The 20,885-nt window shown below is 35.0% G+C and overlaps 1 protein-coding gene across 4 annotated transcripts in view; it reads left to right on the top strand.

Annotated features, from left to right (window-relative positions):
• The window catches only part of UBE3D (ubiquitin protein ligase E3D), a 131,278-nt gene that overhangs the window by 21,753 nt on the left and 88,640 nt on the right, over positions 1–20,885 (top strand). For 3 of the 4 annotated variants that reach the window (XM_019729555.2, XM_074333243.1, XM_074333244.1), the window contains exons 4-8: positions 108–339; positions 6,144–6,213; positions 13,030–13,099; positions 14,065–14,173; positions 18,083–18,246. In XM_019729555.2, coding sequence (XP_019585114.2) covers positions 108–339; positions 6,144–6,213; positions 13,030–13,099; positions 14,065–14,173; positions 18,083–18,246 — 645 coding nt within the window. Of the gene's footprint in view, positions 1–107; positions 340–6,143; positions 6,214–13,029; positions 13,100–14,064; positions 14,174–18,082; positions 18,247–19,229; positions 20,574–20,885 lie in introns of those variants that run through there. The other variant, XM_074333245.1, reaches the window with a different exon arrangement.

Below are 20,885 nucleotides of genomic sequence, written 5' to 3'. Positions count from 1 at the left end.
AGCAATGTGGTTAATGAGTTTCTTTCATCTTTCATACTGATTGAATTAAGAAAATTCTACATTTCCGTTTTGTTCTGTAAAAAACAGTTTTCCTGTCTTGCCACCAGGAAGCTTCTCAGGGTGCTCCCATTGCCGAGTGAGAACTGGGGAGCTCTAGTTGGAGAATGGTGTTGTCATCCGGACCCCTTTGCTAATAAGCCACTTCATCCGCAAGTGAATGACTGTTTTATTGGAGACTCTTTCTTCTTGGTGAATTTAAGAAGTGATCTGTGGCAGCCAAGACCTGAACTAGCCCCAGCGGAGATGCCCTGTCTTTCTTCTGACACCCATTTTAAGTTGGTAAAGTATCTTTTCAAAATAAATTCTAATTTAGAGATTGGCTTAGAAACTGGTTTCTCCAAGCTTGTCTTAATTCAGGTCATGTTACACAGACTGTTCTAAAGATTGAAATCCATTATTTTCAATTGCCTCTATTCTCCAATTCTGCTCTGTTGATACAGCCAGAGCATGTGGCCTCAAAGCAAAACAGCCCACAAGGGGTGAAGGAAGAAGGGGAAGAGGACTTCTTCATGCACAGAATTCAGAATGTTACCGTTTTACAAATCAAATGCCCTACTTTCTTGTTTTCAGTACAATATTCCAAGATCAAGGTACATTTTTATCCTCTTAGTCTGAATTAAGTATTCTCTTGCTACAGGATAGCCACTACACAGTTAGGCCTAGGTATTTTCCTGTGTCTGTCCAGAGTCTAGACTTCGGCTCATGTCATAAAAGCAGATGCCATCAAAGAAAAAGAGGAACTGGAAATGAAGCTGGTGCTGTAGGCTCTATGTTGGTGGCTGACAACGTGAGGGCATGTGGCTCTTGCTTATAAAAGTTGCTTCAGGGAAAAGGCAGTTTCCTCTCACTGGAGAGAACAAGTGGTTTACCTTATTTTAAAAGAAAATCAATGGTATTGAGTTGGCCCTTGTGAGAAATCATTCCCCTGATGGCAAGTCAATACAGATGTGATTTAAAACGTAAAGAAAATTGTTGCCAGAGAATTTTCAATTTAACATCTGATTATTGGTAGGAACAAAAGTAATGCATGCTAAATTTCGTTTAGAACTCATGTAATTTTTGTAATGAGAACTGAGCCACTTCAGGAAATACGCAGCAGTTGTTTAGCTCTTAGACTATAAGTTAGTTTATAGAATTATTTTCTATTTTGAGGGAGATTAAGGAAGTTCATCAAGTATCAAGGTTAAATTGTTATAATTATTTATGTGCCTCATCTCCCACCATAAACACAAATCCCTTTACCTAAATATGGTTCATTTTAAATTATAGTGCTTTAGCCTTCTATAATTTTAAAAGATAAATGGTAAGAAGTTAATATAAACCTGTTATAATTATATTTAATATGGTTATATTAAAATTATATTTTAATTTAAATTTGTATACTAATACTATATTAACTTTCATTGTTATGATTAAACAATACATTTTAAAAAATATTTGGAGGGTGTAAGTGGAAGAGGTATTATGGGGACAGAGTCCCAGAGAGCAGTTTCCAGGCTCTCAGCCTCACGTGGAAAGGTGCTGGCTCAGTTATTAGATGGCCATCCGCTGTGGCTGGGTGGCCATCAGCTGTTACCTGTTAGCCATCAGCCACTGATATAACTGCTGTGGCTACGCTAGGAGGTAGGTTGGTTGGTTGGTTGGCAGAGAAGCGGATGGCGGATTGCGGATCTTGTGGATCCTACTTCCTGTGTCTCCCCTGGCAGCCAGCGAGACTGGGGTACAGGAAGATCCCCTGTTGGGGTACTGGCGGATTTTTGCTTTTGTGTCTCGACCAGCCACCAGCGAAACTATAGTGGTATGACTCCCCTATGCATGGCTCCGTTGTTGTTCCTTTTTGGCCTCACCATGTCCTGCGTTCTTGTGCGGGGAGCAGGATCAGAGACCCTGCATGACAGGGGTGGAGAAAGATTAAGAGAAACTATGAGTTTCCCTTTTTAGATAAACTCTACACTGTAAATCAAAATATATTCTTCATGTTTGTCTTTATCAGTTATAGGATGCCACTTAACAAGAATTTCTCTTGTGAACAACTGTCCTGTGTGTTAAAGGAAGACCCTTCATATTCAGACACTACAGTTTTTAGTATCAAGGAGACTGGGAAATTACTATCATGACATGCTGCTGTTGACAAGATTGTTTTCAAGTTAGCCTAGATGGAAATTTCACTTCAATTGCTTATTGCAGCAGTTGAAAGAGTATGCCTATGACCAAAATAGTAACATAAATTCAGAGGGACTGCTTAAACAGTTCTCTCAAAGTTCCTGTGGGAACAAGGCTATTCTGTGCTATTGAAAACCTATTTCTCACATCATCCAGTCTAGCCATCTAGCCAGGTTTTGAAATGTCACATGGTGACACAGCATCCTAATGGTATCTCTTGGGAAACATTTTTTTGGGGAAGACAATATATAGGGTCCTTAGAAATTGAAACAACACAAAGGAAAATAAAAACAAGGACAGGAGGCTAATCCACCTCTCTGAGCAGCGGTGCCATCTCTCAGATATATTGATTTAATTAGTTCACAACAATGTCTTTCTTTGATGTTTGCTCTGTAGAGTGCTCACACTGTTACGCTGTTTCATTGCACAACTTGCTTTATTCTTTCCTTTAAGCATAGCTCAAGAAAAATGGATTACAAAGCAGAGTTTCTCTTTCAACAAAATTAAAATTGTTATAATATTTTTGTTAAAAAGATCTGATTTTAAAAACAGCATAAACAAACAAAGTCCAACACTTATTTCTTTCCTTCAATATCCCCTTTAGAGTATAGAGTATGTTATTTGTGGCAGTAGTATATACCTTTTGTTTTCAAAAGATATCTGCTGAAGATTTCCTGTTTTGCCTTTGTTGTCTCTTGTGCTATATTTCGTGTCTATCAAGCTAATAAAAACTTCACATCTTATAATGGAATGGTAAGGATGGATGGCACTCTACCTTATATAAGATTCATAAAATTATTCTAGACTTAGAAAGTATAGCCACACTTCAACTACTTCAAACTACTTTTTAAAGACAACAAAATTGAACTTTGATTATAACTGGTAAGTATAACAATCACCTTTATTTTTTTTTTTCCCTTTCCTGGGGTACTTAGCAATAATTTATTGATTTGAGTAATTTGTTTTGTTAAATCCATATGGATATCTTTTTTTATTTTCTTAGAATAACGTGTTGGACTTTGTAAACAGTCACAAATGTAAAAAAAATAGAATTATGAACCTCAGGATACCAATTATCTTGATTTATAAAGTATGCTTCATCTCTCCTTTTAATTATTATTATTTTTTGTCTGTGTGTAAAGTGCTTTAAAGCAAATCCCAGACATTATGTCATTTCATCTCTATATGGGTTTTTCTTTTTTACTTAATCACCAGTGTCATTTTTACACCTGACAAAATTAACAGTTATTACTTGATACAATCCAGGCCATATACAGAATTTACCAACTGTATTAAAAGTATATTCTACTGTCAGTTTGGTGAATCAAAATCCACACATTTGGTTGGTTGAGGTAATTTGCTTTTTATTGATCAGATTTTAAAATCTTGATTACCTATGTCTTGAGAAGGTAGAATCTTATTTTAAAAACAAACCAACATAAAACTTTTCCTGCTTCATTGAAAGACAAAGTGAAATGTGCTATAAATAAATGAAATGCATAACAGTGTACCTGATGAAATATTTTATGCTTTGAATAGAAAAATCCCTTCTTCTCAAGCATTGCTACTTCAATACCCTGTATTCGTTTTTGGTAAAGCGCTTAGTTTTTGGTAAGGCTTAATGAGGATGATCTGACTTGTGCAAAACAGGATCCTTTAAAAAGTGTCTTTAATACCAAGTTAGAGCCATACAGAGAGATTTTACTGTAAGAAAGCATGAAACTGCCAAAATGTCAAACTTAACAGCTGGTTTCTGAGCATACCTGGTTTCTGAGCTGTCTTTTTCCTGTAACCTTGCTTGGACCTGAACAAATTGGCACTTGCCTTGGTTTCCGTGTCTGTGGCTTTTGACTTTATTGACCTCTAACTAAAGCAAAAAATACATTTTTTTACATCAAGATTTGATAATAAACACATACATATATAAACACATCTGAAGTAAAACTTTCTTGAAGTAGATCTTATCCTATGTTTAAAGCACTGTGATGTTTTCTATTCTATTGTATTTCATTAAAAAATAATTCAGGCTGTAATCCATTGAATTGATTCCATGAATTGGTTTGGCAAACTCTTGACGTAGTGCTCATAAGCATAAGCTTTAGCATCTGAGGAACCTGAATATAAATATCAGCTCTATCAGTTACCAGCAGCGCATCCATGGGACTCATTTTAAATGTGCTTCCTATACAATTTTTCAGGAAATTATTATTTATGTCATGGGAAATGTAATTGTACTCCCTTATGCTAATCTGTTAAGACTTATTCCTTAGATTAATCCATATGTTACCCCATATCAGAAAGTCACCGTATGTCCTCACTTAGACCAGCACTATATCTGAGGTTTCCCAAGAGAGATGACTTCAAGTGGCCAGAGTTGCAGAACTTTCTTCTCCCTGCCCACTTTTATATGACTTGTGCCATGTTGCGGTATATCTGAGTGAGAGAAATACTATATGGCTTTAACAAAGTATTACTATGGATTGAAAAGAGCATTCTTTTTTGGATTCTTAATGCACAGTGGCTGTCCAGTAAAAGGCAAACAGTTGGTTCCATTGTGGGAAAGTATGGGTTTTTTGATCATTTTTTGAATGATGTGTGCCAAAAGTGTATTATAGTTATGTAATGTCCCCCTAGCAGTTCCCATGTACCTAGGACAGTTCTTTGTAAATGCTAATAAACAGCTCTATGAGTTAAACAGTACTATTAACTCCATTTCACAGATGTGAAATGAAACCAAAACAAGGTAATTAACTTGCCCTAGGTCACAAGTCTAGTAAATAACAGAATTGGGATTTGAACTTTGGAAATCTGGCCCCAGATGCTGGGCTCTTAACTACTGTGCTGTCGCTTATAACAACCTCTTACAACAAACTGCAAATCAGGAAAAAAATTTTTATTGAGGTATAATTGACATGTAACATTACATATATTACTTTCAGGTGTACAACAAAATGATTCGCTATTTGTACATATTACAAGATGATCATCACAATAAGTCTAGTTCACATCTGTCACAAACCTAATTACAAATTTTTTTTCTTGTGATGAGAACTTTTAAGATTTACTCTCTTAGCAACTTTCAAATGTACAATATAGTATAATTAACTATGGTTGCCATACTGTACATTACATCCCTGTGACTTATTTATTTTGTAACTGAAAGTTTGTCCCTTTTGACTCCCTTCACCCATTTTTGCACCTCCCCTCCCCCAACCCCACTTCTGGTAACCACCCTCTCTTCTCTGTATCTCAGAGCATTTTTTGTTTGCTTAATGATTAAGTGAATGCTAGCTGTTTTAGTCTGTATCCCAAATGATGAATTTGAATTTTTGAAGTTTAAGACTGTTTCAGGAATTTGTCCCAGAACACTATTCATCTTTCCCGTTACAATGCATGTTTTAAATGGAAAAATAAAATTATATGAATGGGTTAGATATTTTTAACTTCTAATAGGTGATTACAAATTATAGATTACTTTTACGTACGTTAAACTGGACTAGAAATGAAAATAATATGAGTTCAAGTTCTAATTCTTCTGTTTTCTAGACACATGAGTTGGGGCAACTCACCTACCTTCTCTGCTTTTGTTGCCCACCATCTGCCAATTCTAAATGATTAGAATATTTGGATGCTTTTTAGAAATGTTAGGTGCTTCTTGTTTAAATTATTTGGCAACATTTAGATTATCAAGAAGTGGCTAGGTTTGGAAAAATCAATCTGTTCATTATTCTGTCTTTAGACTTGAAAAAAAAATATCTCTGCATGTGATTTATGCATACAAGCTAAATGTATTCCCAGTATTTAGGAGAGGGCAAAATAAAATGTAAAGTTCAATATATACCTTAGAGACTATGTTAAAATTATATATTCCTTTTAAGGAAAGCCGAATGACATTTAAATGACATTTTTGTGTTCTACAGAAACCAAAGGCAAATACCAAAGTAATTTGTAAGCGTTGCAAGGTAATGTTGGGCGAGACCATGTCATCAGGTAAGAATTTGGTAATAAAAAATCTAAAATGATTGTCTTTTTGTTAAAAAAAAAAAAAAATAGAAGGAGATGGAGATTTTATAGGAAATATAGATGAAAGATGATTAATATATGTTGTATACTTGCTACTTTTTAAAATAGAAATCAATTAATATATCATCCAATGTGATAAGAGCTTTGTGTATTTTGACGTTTGTAAGTACATAGTATTGAGTTGTGAGCATTAAGACATTGGTTCTTTTTTAATATTTCATATCCTGTTTGTAGATTTAAAACAATAGTATAAAATTTGTACTTGGGTCTGTCTTACAGAAGATTGGAGATTTTTCTTAATACAACTCCTTGATCAGGAGAGTTGGTTGCCAGAGATAATGAAGAAGTTGTTTTTCTTGGCTGCCCTCTTCCCCAGGGCTGTATTTTGGGGCTGGTGGTGGGAGAGAACCTGTTGAAATGGAAGAAAACACATTCTGAGTTTTGTACTCTGTTCCTTGTTCTTTTCCCCAGTAATGCTACTTATATTTTATAGAAAGTCTATGTTATACCAGTCCAAAATATAATACAAATCCTGATAATTAAAATTCATCACTATTTAAAGATAGAGTTTAAAACTATCTAGAGAGCTACAACATGCTGTATTAACTTTGTGGGTGATGAATAATTGTTTTTAATATAATTAGAAGACTTAAGTGAAGCTATTATACTTAAGGGAAGGTGGATGGGGTGTTGTTTATATTTTAAATCATCAAAATCTTGTAAGTAGTTACTTGCTCAGAGTGAACAGTAAAGGAAGAATGAGTAGTAGTAGTAAATGTTACTTTTGGGGAATGTTACTTTTGGAGAATGAAAGCAAGCGTCTTAAGTAACAACTAAGAGGCCTGTCTAAGTTAAGTAAGGTGAATTGATTTTTTTTTAGATTCTTTTCATTCTTCTCTGAAGCCCAGTCAAAATGTTAGTTCAGGAATAAAACAAGATGTACATCCACAGAGACAAAGAGAAACGGAGAGGAGACAACAATGATGTAAACAAGAGGTGTAAGCAAACTTCTTTTGGAAGCTGTAAAGCTGACAGATGTGTGGGAACACACTTGCATTTGGGGTGCTGCAGCCTAGGTGTCTTCAGAAGATCATTCAGATGAGAAGTGAGTCCATACTCACTGTCGAACCCCAGAACTGGTCGGAATTTGGAGGCAGCAGATAACAGGGCAGGCAGTCTGAGACAAAGGGCCAGATAGAAGCAGGAGGTTAATTCAAAGTTTACACATGGAGCACTAAGACTCCTGAGTCTTCTCCTCCACTTGCAACTTGTTTATATTCTCAAGGGAGGAGATTAGAGAACCCTGTGTTGGAATAATGGAAGAGTACTAACTAGAGAAAAGATTTGCAGACATTGATTTATAGTTCAACAAAAATTCAGCTTATATTCAGCCATCCTATGGTCAACAAGCCTTGTACCTACACCCAAAAGCTTCCTCCTTTACCTTACATTTACATGTGAATAGATTGCTGAGAACCAACAAATAGTTAAGGAAACCTCCAACATGAAAGAGACAAAAGCAAATAAATAATCAAGTAAGCAGAGTAAAAGCACAGAAGAAACAAATTATGTATACAATAGAAGAAGATCTTTAAAAAGCATAATAAATGTCCTTGAAGAAATTAAATAATAATGCCTCCATAATTCAGAGAATGTTTAGTTATGAGAAGTAAAGATATAATGACTTAAGCTAATCAAAGGACTAGAAGATAAAATTAAGGAACTTCTTAACAGCGGTATTGAAAGCTGAAGACAATGAAGCAATACCTTCATAAATTTTCTGGAAATAACAAGGTTTCAAAATATAGATCTCAAAGGTATATTTAACTTAGGAATCTACCACAGGGAATTTATCACCAAAACTAGGGATTTAAACTCAAAAGAGAAAATATGGGATTTGGAAAACAAATTATCCAACATAGGAGAGCAAGACAGGGATGTCTCAGGTGACAGATGTGTGGCAGGCCTAGAGAATAATAGCCTAGATTGGATCCAGGGGAGAGAAGATTGCAGTAAAGACATTTTCAGTTGTAAGGTGAAACTGATAAAATCTTTTATTTGTTTGACTACATGTAACAGATAATCTTGAGACAAGTCACTTTATCATATTGGAAGAATTAGCTAAAGGTGCTTGGAAAGCTAAATACATGAAAAAGAAAGTAGCTCTGCACTGCAGGAAAACAGAAAGTTGAACAAGAAAGGAAACATGGTATCATTACAATCACAATATATAAACACTAAATATAGAATTAACCAAAAATCTTTATGATGTAATACATAAGTATATTAGGAGGTCAATATGTGTGAGTGTGTGGGGGGTGATGTAAGAGCTATTTTCACATCTACTCTAAAAGTAAATTAGTCGGACATCATTTCCAAAAATAGTAGCATAAAGAAACTAGACAATTCCATTTTGTAGAAAACAAGTATAAGACTGTACAAGTTCAGAAAATTCTTAAGAAAACAACTGGAAGATCAAAATGAAGCAATGATTTGAGAAGGGTTTAGTTATGCGAAACTGCTACTGCATTGGGTTAGAATGGCAAATTTTTTACCTTCTTGCACGGGGGCATTGCCATTTTCCCCACCTGAACTTGGACAGGAAAAAATCCACAGGTTTATTGTCTACAGGTGGTAGATTTGGCTTATGACAGACAAAAGAGAAACTAGAAATTAAAGAGAAAAATTTGGGGAGCAAAAGGGACATGGAAGGGCTGAGATGACAACTCTTCACACAACCCTGGCTTTCTGCTAAAATATACATGCACACAGGAGATGCCAGAGAGTCCAATAAGAATTGAAAGCTTGGGGAAACCTGTGGATTTGCCATGCCTGAGATTGCATTCGTCAATACGCACACAATATGGGCATCAGAAAGTGGAAGCCTTACTGGCTTGAGGTATTTGAGCAGTTCTCCCCAGATTTGCTGACAGCTAACCTATGCAGGTATACTAAATACTCACTAGGGAGCCAGGCTAAACAAAATAAAACTGAGCAGAGCCATTAGTGGCTACATACTGTGGAAAGACATTTCACAGTTTGAGTCCAGGCTACTTCATTGATTACTATATCTAAACAGACAACACTTAAAAGAACAAAATAAAATTCAGAATTGTGGCATGTAATACGTACTTCCATCTAGAAATTATTAGGCATGCAAAGAGACAGAAAAGAGCAATTCATTTTCAAGGAAAAAACAGAACTCAATGAACAGGTGCTGAGTAACCACAAATACTAGATTTAGCAGACAGAGATGTTATAAATATGGCAAAGAATTTTTAAAAACCTCTTGAGTGAACTAATAGCAAATCTCAATAGATTGGAAACTTCAAAGAAAGCACCAATTGATAATTATAGAGCTGAAAAGTATAGTAACTAAAGAAGAATTCACTAGATTAGCTAAACCTCATATTTGAGATGACAGAAGGAAGAAAATCATTGAACTTTAAGATAGATTAGTGAAAATTAACCAATCCAAAAACAGAAAAAAAAGTCTGAAGAAAAATGAACCGAACCTCAGAGATTTGTGGGACAAGATTGTGTTTCAATTTATGTGTAATTGGAGTCTCAGAAAATGAGTAGAAAAAGAAAGGTTGGGGGAAAAAATACATAGGAAAAAATGGCTGAAATCTTGGCAAGTTTGGTGAAAAATATTAACTTTCAGATCCAAAAATTGCAATGAAACTCAAGTAGGGTAAGCACAAAGAATACATTTCTATGTATTTAGACACATTTTAAACAAACTGATAAAAACCCAAGGTGAAAGGAGAATCTTGAAAGTAGCAAGAGAAAAAACGTCCTATATGGGCATTTCATGATACAATTAGACTGACTTCTTACAGAAATAATGACAGCCAGAAGACACCAAAATGAGATATTCAAAATGCTGAATGGGTTGGGAGGATCACCTGTCAACTAATAATTCTATATCCAGCAAAACTATCCTTCAAAAATCAAGGAAAAATAAAGATATTTTCGTATGAATAGATGGAAAGAATGCATTATTAGCAAACCTTCTCTGCAAACAATGCTAAAGAAAGTTTTTCAGGCCAAATCGGAAGATATCAAATGATAAATGTAATCCACAGAAGGAATGAAGAGCAAGATAAATGGAAAATATGTGGGCAAGTTACCACAAAGGCAAACTCAAAAGAGGTTAGCATAAAAAGTACGATTTTCTAATTCTCTAAAAATATAACCTTTATTTAGATTGATTTGATGAGTAAGAACAGGAATCAAAGGCTATACAAGATGGGAACCTAGTAGGTGACTGTCTGCACAACGATATGAGACCGTAAAGGACCATACCCTCACAGTGAATCAGAAGTGGACCAGCCCCGTGGAGGTATAGACAGGTATCAATCCTTTGGGTCTTTAGGGAACTTTAAGTCTTGAACTTGGTTAATCTGCCTTGTGATAGATCTAACACCATGTGCCTGGCAATATCAAAAGCAAATCACCTCTGAAGGAAAATACTTATTGTAAAATTCATGTGATTCCCAAAAATAATTTGTCAAGTGCAATGTTCACCATATAACCAAAGATAAATAAGCAAACAAGTAAACTATATTTTCACTGACAAGAACTTCCAACAACCCAAACAGCAAAGAATAGAAACAGACTTCTGTTTTTGGAATGATCAGATGTAAACTGTAAAACAATTATGCTTACTATATTTAACAATATGAAGGGCAAGTTTGAATATATTGAAAAGAAAAGGAAACTAACAGTAAGCATATTTGGAAAAGATTCACAATAGAATTTCTAAAAAAATGTATTATAATTGAAATTTAAAACTTGGTAGTTTAACGGCATACTATGTACAACTTGCAGAAAAGAATTAATGAACAAAAGCTTGATGAGAAGAACAATCTGGAATCCAGCACAGAGAGACAAGAAGGCAAAAAATATAGAAGAGAGAGTAAGAGACAGAAAACACACTGAGAAGATCTATTGTATGTTTAATCAGACTTCTGGAAGGAAAAGAGAAATAGAATGGAGCATAGGCAATATTTGAAGAGATAATTGCTGAGAATTTTACAAAAGTGATGAAGAACAACAATTCAGGAAGTCCAGTGAATTCTAATTGAATGAGGCTCAAGTAAGATAAATAAAAAGAAATCTATAGCTAGACATATCAGAGTGATACTGCAGAAAAATAAAAAACAAAGAGAAAATCTTAAAAGCAACCAAAGAAAAGTGACAGATCACCTTCAAAGGAACAGCAGTTTTTTAAAGACAGTAGAATAAAGTGTCATTGTGCACAAAGGTTAACCCAGGTAGGATTTCATCTCAGGTGAAAATGTCCTGGTATGCAAGAATCAAGACAAAGATAAATATATTTTCTGACCAAAAAAAGAAAACCTGAGATAATCCCCCTCTAATGGTTTCTTATTAGTAAAATAAATTCTACGTGTATATCACTGTTAGGTAGAAGAAAATGATCCCATATAGAAGGTATAAGTTCAAGAAGGAATGATAAAAAAGGGTAAGTATATATAGGTGACACTAAATGAATATTAACTGTGTAAAACAATAATAATAATACCTTGTAGGAATAAAATTATGAAATTAAATTGTATTTTAACAACAGCTGGCAAAAAAGAGATGCTTCATAATGTTAAATGGTTCAATTCTGTACCTAATAACATGACTTCAAAATAGCAAAATGAAAATTGATTAAGGAGAACTAGATAAATTCATCATCATGAATTCATCTAGATATATAATAATCTGTTAAACTGTCAATTTTATTTTTTTGCCTTTTTCTCTAGGTTGTATTGAGCAATTGAGAACATTTTCAGAAAATATTAGGAACAACCTTCCATTTTATTAAAACAATTAAAAATTATTTTGTACAGTATTTTAATGAACACCTAGAATTCTCTTCCCTAAGTGTATAATTGTTTAACCCAGCCATCTTCAGTTTTTAGATATTTAATTTGTTTTCAGTATTTTTCTATTAATATTTTTATGAGCATCTTTAGGTAAATTTCTGCAGATATCTATGAGTATTTCTTTGAGATAAATTCTTAGGTGTTTATGTTGTCAAAATATATACACATTTTTAAGGACTTTGCCAAGTAACTTTTCAGAAATCTATTATCACTTTCAACTCTCGACTGCAGTATGTGAATGTGTGTTCATTTCTCCATGTCTTCATCAGAGCTGCATCTTATTAAAATTCTTTTATTTATTTGATTCTAAAAAAATCTCGTTTTAGTTTGCATTTCCTCCATTATTAGTGAAAGCAAACATTTTTTGTGGATTTTGTAAAAACCCAAATTGATTGTGTTTATATTTGTTTCTATTATTTAGTTTACTGTTTAAATTTCTCTGTAAACTAAATAATCAGATAACCACATTTGCTGGAAATTACACATTTATAGACTCAGTGAAATTCTGGGTAAATACTAATGTGAGGTTCACAGCATCTGTGCAAGGGCTTTGAGATGCTATGAATAAAAAGCCTTTTTTCAGTGACTTCTAGGTTTGTGGCTACTCTATAGAAATGAGGAAACCAAATGATTAATTTCTAGATAAATGAGCTATGGTTGTGATGTGACTAATTTTTATCACCTTCCATGCGTGTGATCAGTCTTGCTGCACTAGATTCACTTCGGGCATGCTCTTCTGACATCACATCAAGCTGTTTAAAGTCTCAGGACTGTCTCCTTGTAATCATCAATGCTTTGTCTTCTTAAACTAGGTCATTTTTTAAAAAGTTTTACTGAATGTTAATGTATTGGGGAGATTTGTAATTTTCTTATTTTTTGTTTCTAGAAACCATTAAGTTGTATATGACAGAGATAATGATTCAGCCATCTGAGAGAAATTTTCCCGTCATACCAAGGTACAAATAGCACATTAAGTTTATTCTGTAATTTAAAATATAGGGAAAGATAGGTACAGTTAGTTATTTGGGAATTTGTTTTTATTTATACTTCTCTTTATCTGGAAAGGTTAGTTGAACCAAACTACACATGTAAACGACTTGAGGATTTGTTTATGGTTTGCTTATATAATGGTATAGAGAAATGTGCTCATATAAATCTAACTCTGAAAGGTTTTTGTGCTTTCTATGTTCCAGATATTCAAGGTCTTATACCTAATCATCGATGGGTTTTTGAGCAATTATTCCTGGTTTTAATTTGACTTATTTAAAATTTGAAACATGGGTCAGTTTTCACATGACTCCTGTGTTTTAAAAAAAATGGTTCTTAACCACTAAATCCATTAGTGTTTCTTTTCTTTGAATCTTTTTAGTTTGCGAACAAAAGTTAGCTATAGTATGTCTTTATTTCAGTTCATTTATTGATGTCTAAAAATTATGGCAATCTGAATATAACCTTGAACTTTATCCTCCGATAAAGAATTTTTTTATGTGTCTCAGACCTGACACTTTGATAGAATCCAAATGGAAAATATTGTAGATAATACTGTCTAATGTTTGGGAGCAGATTTCTCACCTTTTTTAACTTAGCTATTCACTGTTTAATGTGCTCAAGTACAAATGGAATATTGACTTGACTTGTCTAACGTGGTATTTTTTTATTCAGTAGCAGAAAATAGTTAGGTGTAGGGTGGAAAATGTATTAAGGATTGGAGAGTAGGATATAAGAAGACTAGAGCAAACACAATTACATTAAAATATATTGATTGCATTAGCACAGACTGTGAGGGAATGAGCAGCATATAGAAAAGTCTAGCATGCACATGCCTCTGCGTTTTAGTTACCCTGTGAGTATTCTTGGCTCATCTTGCCCGTTAGAGTTATTATGAGAGATACATTGTGAAAATTGATTTCTGTTCAAACAGGTCTCAGTTTGTACAGAGCGTTATCGCCCAGTGTCTGGTGGAACTCTCCTCTGCTAGAAGCACTTTTAGATTCAGTATTCAAGGTCACGACGGCAAAGCATATATCTTGGTAAGACATTATTTCACCTCGCTTTTTGTAGTCTAGTAATCCAGAGTCTCTGAAATTCTTTAGTTTTTGTCATTCTATTTTCCTAATTCTCAGGTCTAGAAAATAATTGATCAAAAATTTGACTTTGGGTGGTGGATATACAATGTAATATACAGATGATGTATTATAGAATTGTACACTTAAAACCTCTATAATTTTATTAACCAGTATCACCCCAACAAACTTAATAAAATTAAAAAATAAGTAAAGTGATAGTCAAAAAATTGAATTTGTAATATCAGGTTTAATTCACAAATCAAACTCCCTTTACTTAATAACAAATGATCCAGTGCCTCCATGGGCTAAGCATTAGGGAAATAGAGAGAAATAAAACCTGATTCCTGCTCTTTAGAAGCTCACACCCCAAAATAAAGTTTTTCACTCTCAGTTTTTAATGGCTTTTCTTGGTTAGTATAGCACAGTTCTGTCTCTCACGTGTTTTTTTTTTTCCTATTTGATACTTTTATGCATGTTTCTTTTTGTGTATTTGTTTTGTGCTAAGAGCACTTAATGTGAGAACTACCTTCTTCACAGATTTTTAAGCGCATACTATAGTATTGTTAATTATAGGGACAAAGTTGTACAGCAGATGTCCAGAACATATTCATTTTGCCCAACTGAAACTTTATACCCTTTGATTAGCATCTCCTCATTTCTCCCTCCCTCCAGCCCCTGGCTACCACCATTCTATTGTCTACTTCTATGAGTTAGACTATTTGAGATTCCTCATATAAGTGGAATCTATACAGTATGTGTCCTTCTGTTTCTGGCATGTTTCAGTTAGTGTAATGTCCTCAAGGTTTATCCATGTTGTCACATATTACAAGATTTCCTTCTTTTTTAAGATAATATTTCATTGTATATATATGCCACATTTTCTTTATTCATCTGATGTTGGAGTTTCAGGTTGGTTGTACATCTTGGTTTATGTAAATAATGCTGCAGTGAACATGGGAGGGCAGGTAGCTCTTCGAAATCCTTGTGCCAACACTTTGATGTTTGAGAAGTAGAGCCAAGTTTTGGAGAAGAGGCTCTTGTAATAAGCAGAATCATCCCCTACATGTATCACAAGCATCTAATGTTACACTGTTTTCATGTAAAAGAAGGTGCTGCAGAAAAGAATTTTGGACATTTATGCAAAATCCAAGAATCAGGGCCCAAGTCTCTTCTCTGCCTCTTACCTGTTTTATTCACGAGTCAGCATATATTGAACACATTTTTATTTGAAAGGCACTGTTTCTAGTACTCAGGATAGAGCAAAAATGCCATCAAGGAACTCAAAAGACAATAGAGAAACAAGGTAGCTAAAAGAAAGGAGATGAAGGTTGTTACTAGGTTTGGCTTTGTAGCTGCCTGTCCATTGTGGCAACCCCATGCTTCTGTAATTCCAGGTAATTTCTATCAAAAGCTAAATATTTTTTGACTGAAGTTGATACTAAATACACCTCATAGTCTGAAATTAGTTTTAATTTTTTGTAAATTGAAGATTATTGGGGTGACAATTGTTAGTAACGTTACATAGATTTCAGGTATACAATTCTGTAACACATCATCTACATATCACATTGTATGTTCACCACCCAGAGTCAGTTCTCCTTCCATCACCATATATTTGATGCCTTTTACCCTCATCTACCAGTCCACTTCCCCTAAACTAGTGTCTGTGTCTATGAGTTTTTGTGTCTTCATTTGCTTGTCTTGTTCTTTCGTTGTTTTCAGTTTTATATACGACATATCAGTGAAATCATATGGTTCTTGACTTTTTCTGTCTGACTTTTTTCGCTCAACATAATAATCTCAAGATCCATCCACGTCGCAAATGGTACTATTTCATCTTTTCTTATGGCAGAATAGTATTCCATTGTGTATATATACCACATCTTCTTTATAAAATCATCTATTGGTTTTAATTTTTTTATTGCAAGGTTTTCAAATGAAAAATCAGTAGGAACTTTTTAAACCGACTGCTAATATATATTTAATTTTTTTTAATTTTCTTTTTTATAAAAGTAATGCATTCTTGAATTAATGTAATGCATTCTTGAATTAATGTAATGCATTCTTGAGTAATGTCTTGAATGTCACATTCAGACAACATGAAGAATATATGAAGAAGTGGTAGTTCCCCCATCTTGTCCCCTCTCTTGTCCTGCTATATAATAGTATTTGAAGGTAAACATAAACAATCTGATATGTGTACTTCAGTATTTTTTTCTATCTATATACCGTGTTTCCCGAAAATAACACCTAGCCGGACAATCAGCTCTAATGCGTCTTTTGGAGCAAAAATTAACATGAGACCCGGTCTTATATTACATAAGACCCAGTCTTATTCTTATAGTAAAATAAGACTGGGTCCCATACACACACACACACACACACACACACACACACACACATATCTATATACACACACATATATGTATATACATATACATATATGTGTGTGTGTATATAGATATAGATATATATATACTTTATTTTTTTTAATATAACATCCGGTCTTATAGTAAAATAAGACCAGGACTTATATTAATTTTTGCTCCAAAAGACGCATTAGAGCTGATGGTCTGGCTAGGTCTTATTTTCGGGGAAACAGGGTATAACTATATGTACATATACCCACAGGTATGTATTTATTAAAAAACTATCATGTGATTAGCACTTCTCTTGAACATACTTCACATAAGAGTGTATCAGCAGGATTGTTTCTTGTTAGTGCGAGTATACCTCAGACTTTAATGACTAGAATTCCATTGTACGGCCATTAAAGACAATGCTGAAGTGAAAATCATCTTTGTACATGAATCTTAGTACTTCTTTACAAACAGACCTTTCTATTCTAATATAGCATTAGAATTTGTGTATTTTAAACTCTGATAATTGTTACCCTCCAAAAAAGTTGGACTGATTTGTCCCTTGAAGTGGACATTCATGGGGCCCCACCCAGATCCCTGTTCCTTGGTCAGTGCATCCATTTCCAGCTGCTGAGTGTGATGGCTCACAGCTGCTCCCTTCTCCAGAGACTTGTCCTAACCTGACAGATGCTGCCTTGACCAGGGAATTTCTTATCCTTCACTCTCCCCCACCATGCTATGGTCAGCAAACTGCAAATGATTTGACCCTGAGGCACAACAGCCCAAATTACCCTAGGATATCCTGTCTCAAGGTGGGATAATCTCTAGGTGCGATTCATGCTCCAGAGCTGTCTGAGGGCTCAGGCTGCAGCCAGACTCTCAGCTGAGTTGGCATCCTTCCCTAGCTCTTTCCTCCGTCTTACTCTGTTTCCCTTACACTCTTTCTTTTGAGAGTATTCCCCCATTGAATCACATGTATTCAAATCCCCAAACACTGTTCCGCCAGCAGCATATGGGACTACCCATCCAAACCCCTCTTCTGAACTGCATGTTATCAATCTTTTTGTATTTGCCAATCTCATAAATGAAAAAAGGGTGGCACTCAAATTTTGTATTTTCTCATTACTAGTTATATTAACATTTTTATATCTTTATCACTTATTTCTTGTGTTAATTCTGTTCATATTCTTTGCCTGTATTTCTATTAGTTTGGTTTTTGTTTCCCCTTATGATTTCTAGGAGTGCTATCTATTATCGATAATAACTATTATATATGTATCATATTTCTCCTAGTTGGTTATCTCATTTTCATTTTTTAAAACTTTATCATATTGTTTAATGTACCAAAGTTATGCTTTGATAGACTTACCATTCTTCAAAGTTACACACATAATTCTCTTTCTTTTTCTGGTATTTTTATAGGTTTTTTTTGTTTTGTTTTGTTTTGAGTGGTATGAGATATGGATGGGGCGGTGATATCCTAATATTTGAACTTTTCTCTCCATATCTCTAGCTATGGCTTTTAAACTCAGACAGTTTGGTGATTGAATCTTTGGGAAGTTCCAAAAGTATCACAAAGTTTCCCCTATTGGAAGACACACCAAAGGCGGATTCCAGTTCTGCTTGGAATGCTGTCAAGGTCCTCTACCAGCCATGCATCACAGGCAGGAATGAAAAGTAAGTTGTGCTTCTGTTTTCTCATTCCACATTATGTTTTAGTTTCTGTTGCCATGTTGGTATTAAGAAATTAATGAACTAAATGGTACTGTATGTACCACTTCCATTCTTGAAGCTTCTAGGAGTCATATTGCTAAATGTTATGCTTTCAAAATAGATTGAATTATGACAGATGAGTCATGCTAATGTGCAGAAAGCTTGCTTATACTGAAAATAATTGGTCTTTTTCTTGTAATCTCAGCTGTCTGTACATATGGCTACAGTACTAAGTCAGGCTTCCACAATATGAATATTTACTGATAAACACTTTCGAGGCATTCCTGATACAATAGTAAACAAAACATACCGTATTTCCCCGAAAATAACACCTAACTGGAAAATAAGCCCTAGCATGATTTTTTCAGGATGCTCGTAATATAAGCCCTGCCCCAAAAATAAGCCCCAGTTAAGATCGTCAGCCAGACGGTTGCATTTAGTACATCTATTGTAACACATGACAGACATATTGAATTATAAAATAATATTAATATATAATTAATTGTAAATAAATAATGTTATTGACATTAATACTTAAAATAAATGATAATGTAAATTATAATTGAGTATTTGTAAATACCCAAGCAGGCGCCTTTGGACGAGAGGTAAACCGCTATGTAAATAGATGAACTCGAGACTTATTGCCGAATGACCAATTGGTGTACAGACACAATGCATGAATAACGTGCACACTTGATAACAAACGGACGTGGCTGTGTCTAATACGAATCTTCATAATTCAATATGTCGTGTGTTGTAACGGATATACTTAATGCACTCGTGTGAAATAAAGAAACGTTTTCTGAATTTGGGTGACTGCTATTTTTCGTCGCTTTTGTGTGGATCATCATTCTTAACTGTCATCATTTTTGTTGCCACTCCTGTCTCGTAAGCCTTAACACTTGATTTAATGGTAGATTTAAAGGGAATAATATTTTGACCCCCAGACAAGATGAGTGCAAAAAGAAAGAGCTATTCCATCGAGTACAAGAAAGGAATCGTGGAGGACTCCTGGGGCAAGAATCTTACGGCTTTCTGCACAGAAAAGAAGTTGGCTCTCCGAATGGTCCCAAAATGGCGAGCAGAGTATGATAACCTCAGTCAACAAGTGGACGAGGGAAATGCTAAGAAGTACAAGTGTGGATCAGATTGGCAACCATTGTTTCCTGAGCTGGAAAACGTCATCTGTGAATGGATTGCTGACAGGAGAGCAAAAGTTTTGGTTGTGCGCAGGGCTGATATTCAAGCATCTGCCCTTGCAATGGCACCACAGTTAGAAATATCCCCAGAAGAATTCAAAGCATCACAACACTGGCTGGATGGCTTCCTGCAGCGATATGAACTGTCTCTAAGAAGATCGACAACACTGTTCAAGCTGGAAGATGCTGAAGTTATTAAACGTGCACTTGCATTCAAGTCCTTTGTTGATGGCATCAACTTTTCTAAATGCCAACTCTCCAACATGATTGCTATGGATGAAACTGCAGTGTTTATGGGCCAAAGATCTCAAACGACAATTGATCAGAGGGGTGCCTCGTCAATCTACTACATTCCCCTGGTTACGAAAGTGCATGTGTTCCCTGTATTTTGACAATTCGTCTGGATGAAAAGAAAGCCCCACCTCTAATCGTCACTAAGGGCAAGAAAGTTAAGGTTGAACGTGTTTCAGGCATATATGTTCTTGAAACCAAAAAACCCTGGTGCACACAAGCAGTTTTAAGGAAGTGGATCGATTTAATGCTGCCACTTGTTTTGCAAGGTGGCCAAAGAGGTCTGCTAGTCTGGGATTCAGACAGAACTCACCACGCTAAAGACATGAAGAACCTCCTTACAGAGAGAAGAATAAATCAAATAACGATTCCCACAGGAATGACTGCCTAGCTCCAGACTCTTGATATTGCAATAACAAACCATTCAATGACCATTTGAGCATGGAAATTGATGACTACATTGAAAATAGAATGGAGAGAAATCAGCATGGAAACTGTGAAGCCTAGGGTGCAAGAGGTCATGGTGAAGAATTCGTGGGGTAAAATCACTGACAGCTGTGTTGCCAATGCACTACGAGCAGGCTATATGGACAAGAAGTGCTCATTTAAGGAGAGCTCTATTGCTGGACATGAGAGATTGGGGCCAATGGTTCTACAGGAAATGGAGCTGCAAGAAATTCAAGACAGAATTTGGGATTTGGAGAGTTATGATGTTCCAGAAGAAGATGACATGACTGTATTTGAATAAATGTAGATTTTTGTACATGAATAAATGAATAAATGTAGATTGTTGTACATGAATGAATGTAGATTGTTGTACATGAAAAAATAAGACATCCCCTGAAAAGCCCTAATGCATCTTTTGGAGCAAAAATTAATATAATACCCGGTCTTATTTTCGGGGATATATGGTAGTCCCTGCCTCTTGGGGCTGTCATTCTAATAGGGGGAAAGCAGATCATAAACAAAACAGACCAAAAAGTGAAAGCCTAATATGGCTCTTACTGTGAGCCCAGCACTCATCTACGGGTTTCTAGCCAATTTAAGCCTAATAATACCCTTGTGGGGTAGGTACTGTTATCACTCTCAATTACAGATAAGGACACTAAGACA

This window comes from Rhinolophus sinicus, linkage group LG05, assembly GCF_036562045.2.
Source record: "Rhinolophus sinicus isolate RSC01 linkage group LG05, ASM3656204v1, whole genome shotgun sequence".
NCBI classification, from domain to species: domain Eukaryota; kingdom Metazoa; phylum Chordata; class Mammalia; order Chiroptera; family Rhinolophidae; genus Rhinolophus; species Rhinolophus sinicus.
This window is presented reverse-complemented; position numbering and strand designations above follow the sequence as displayed.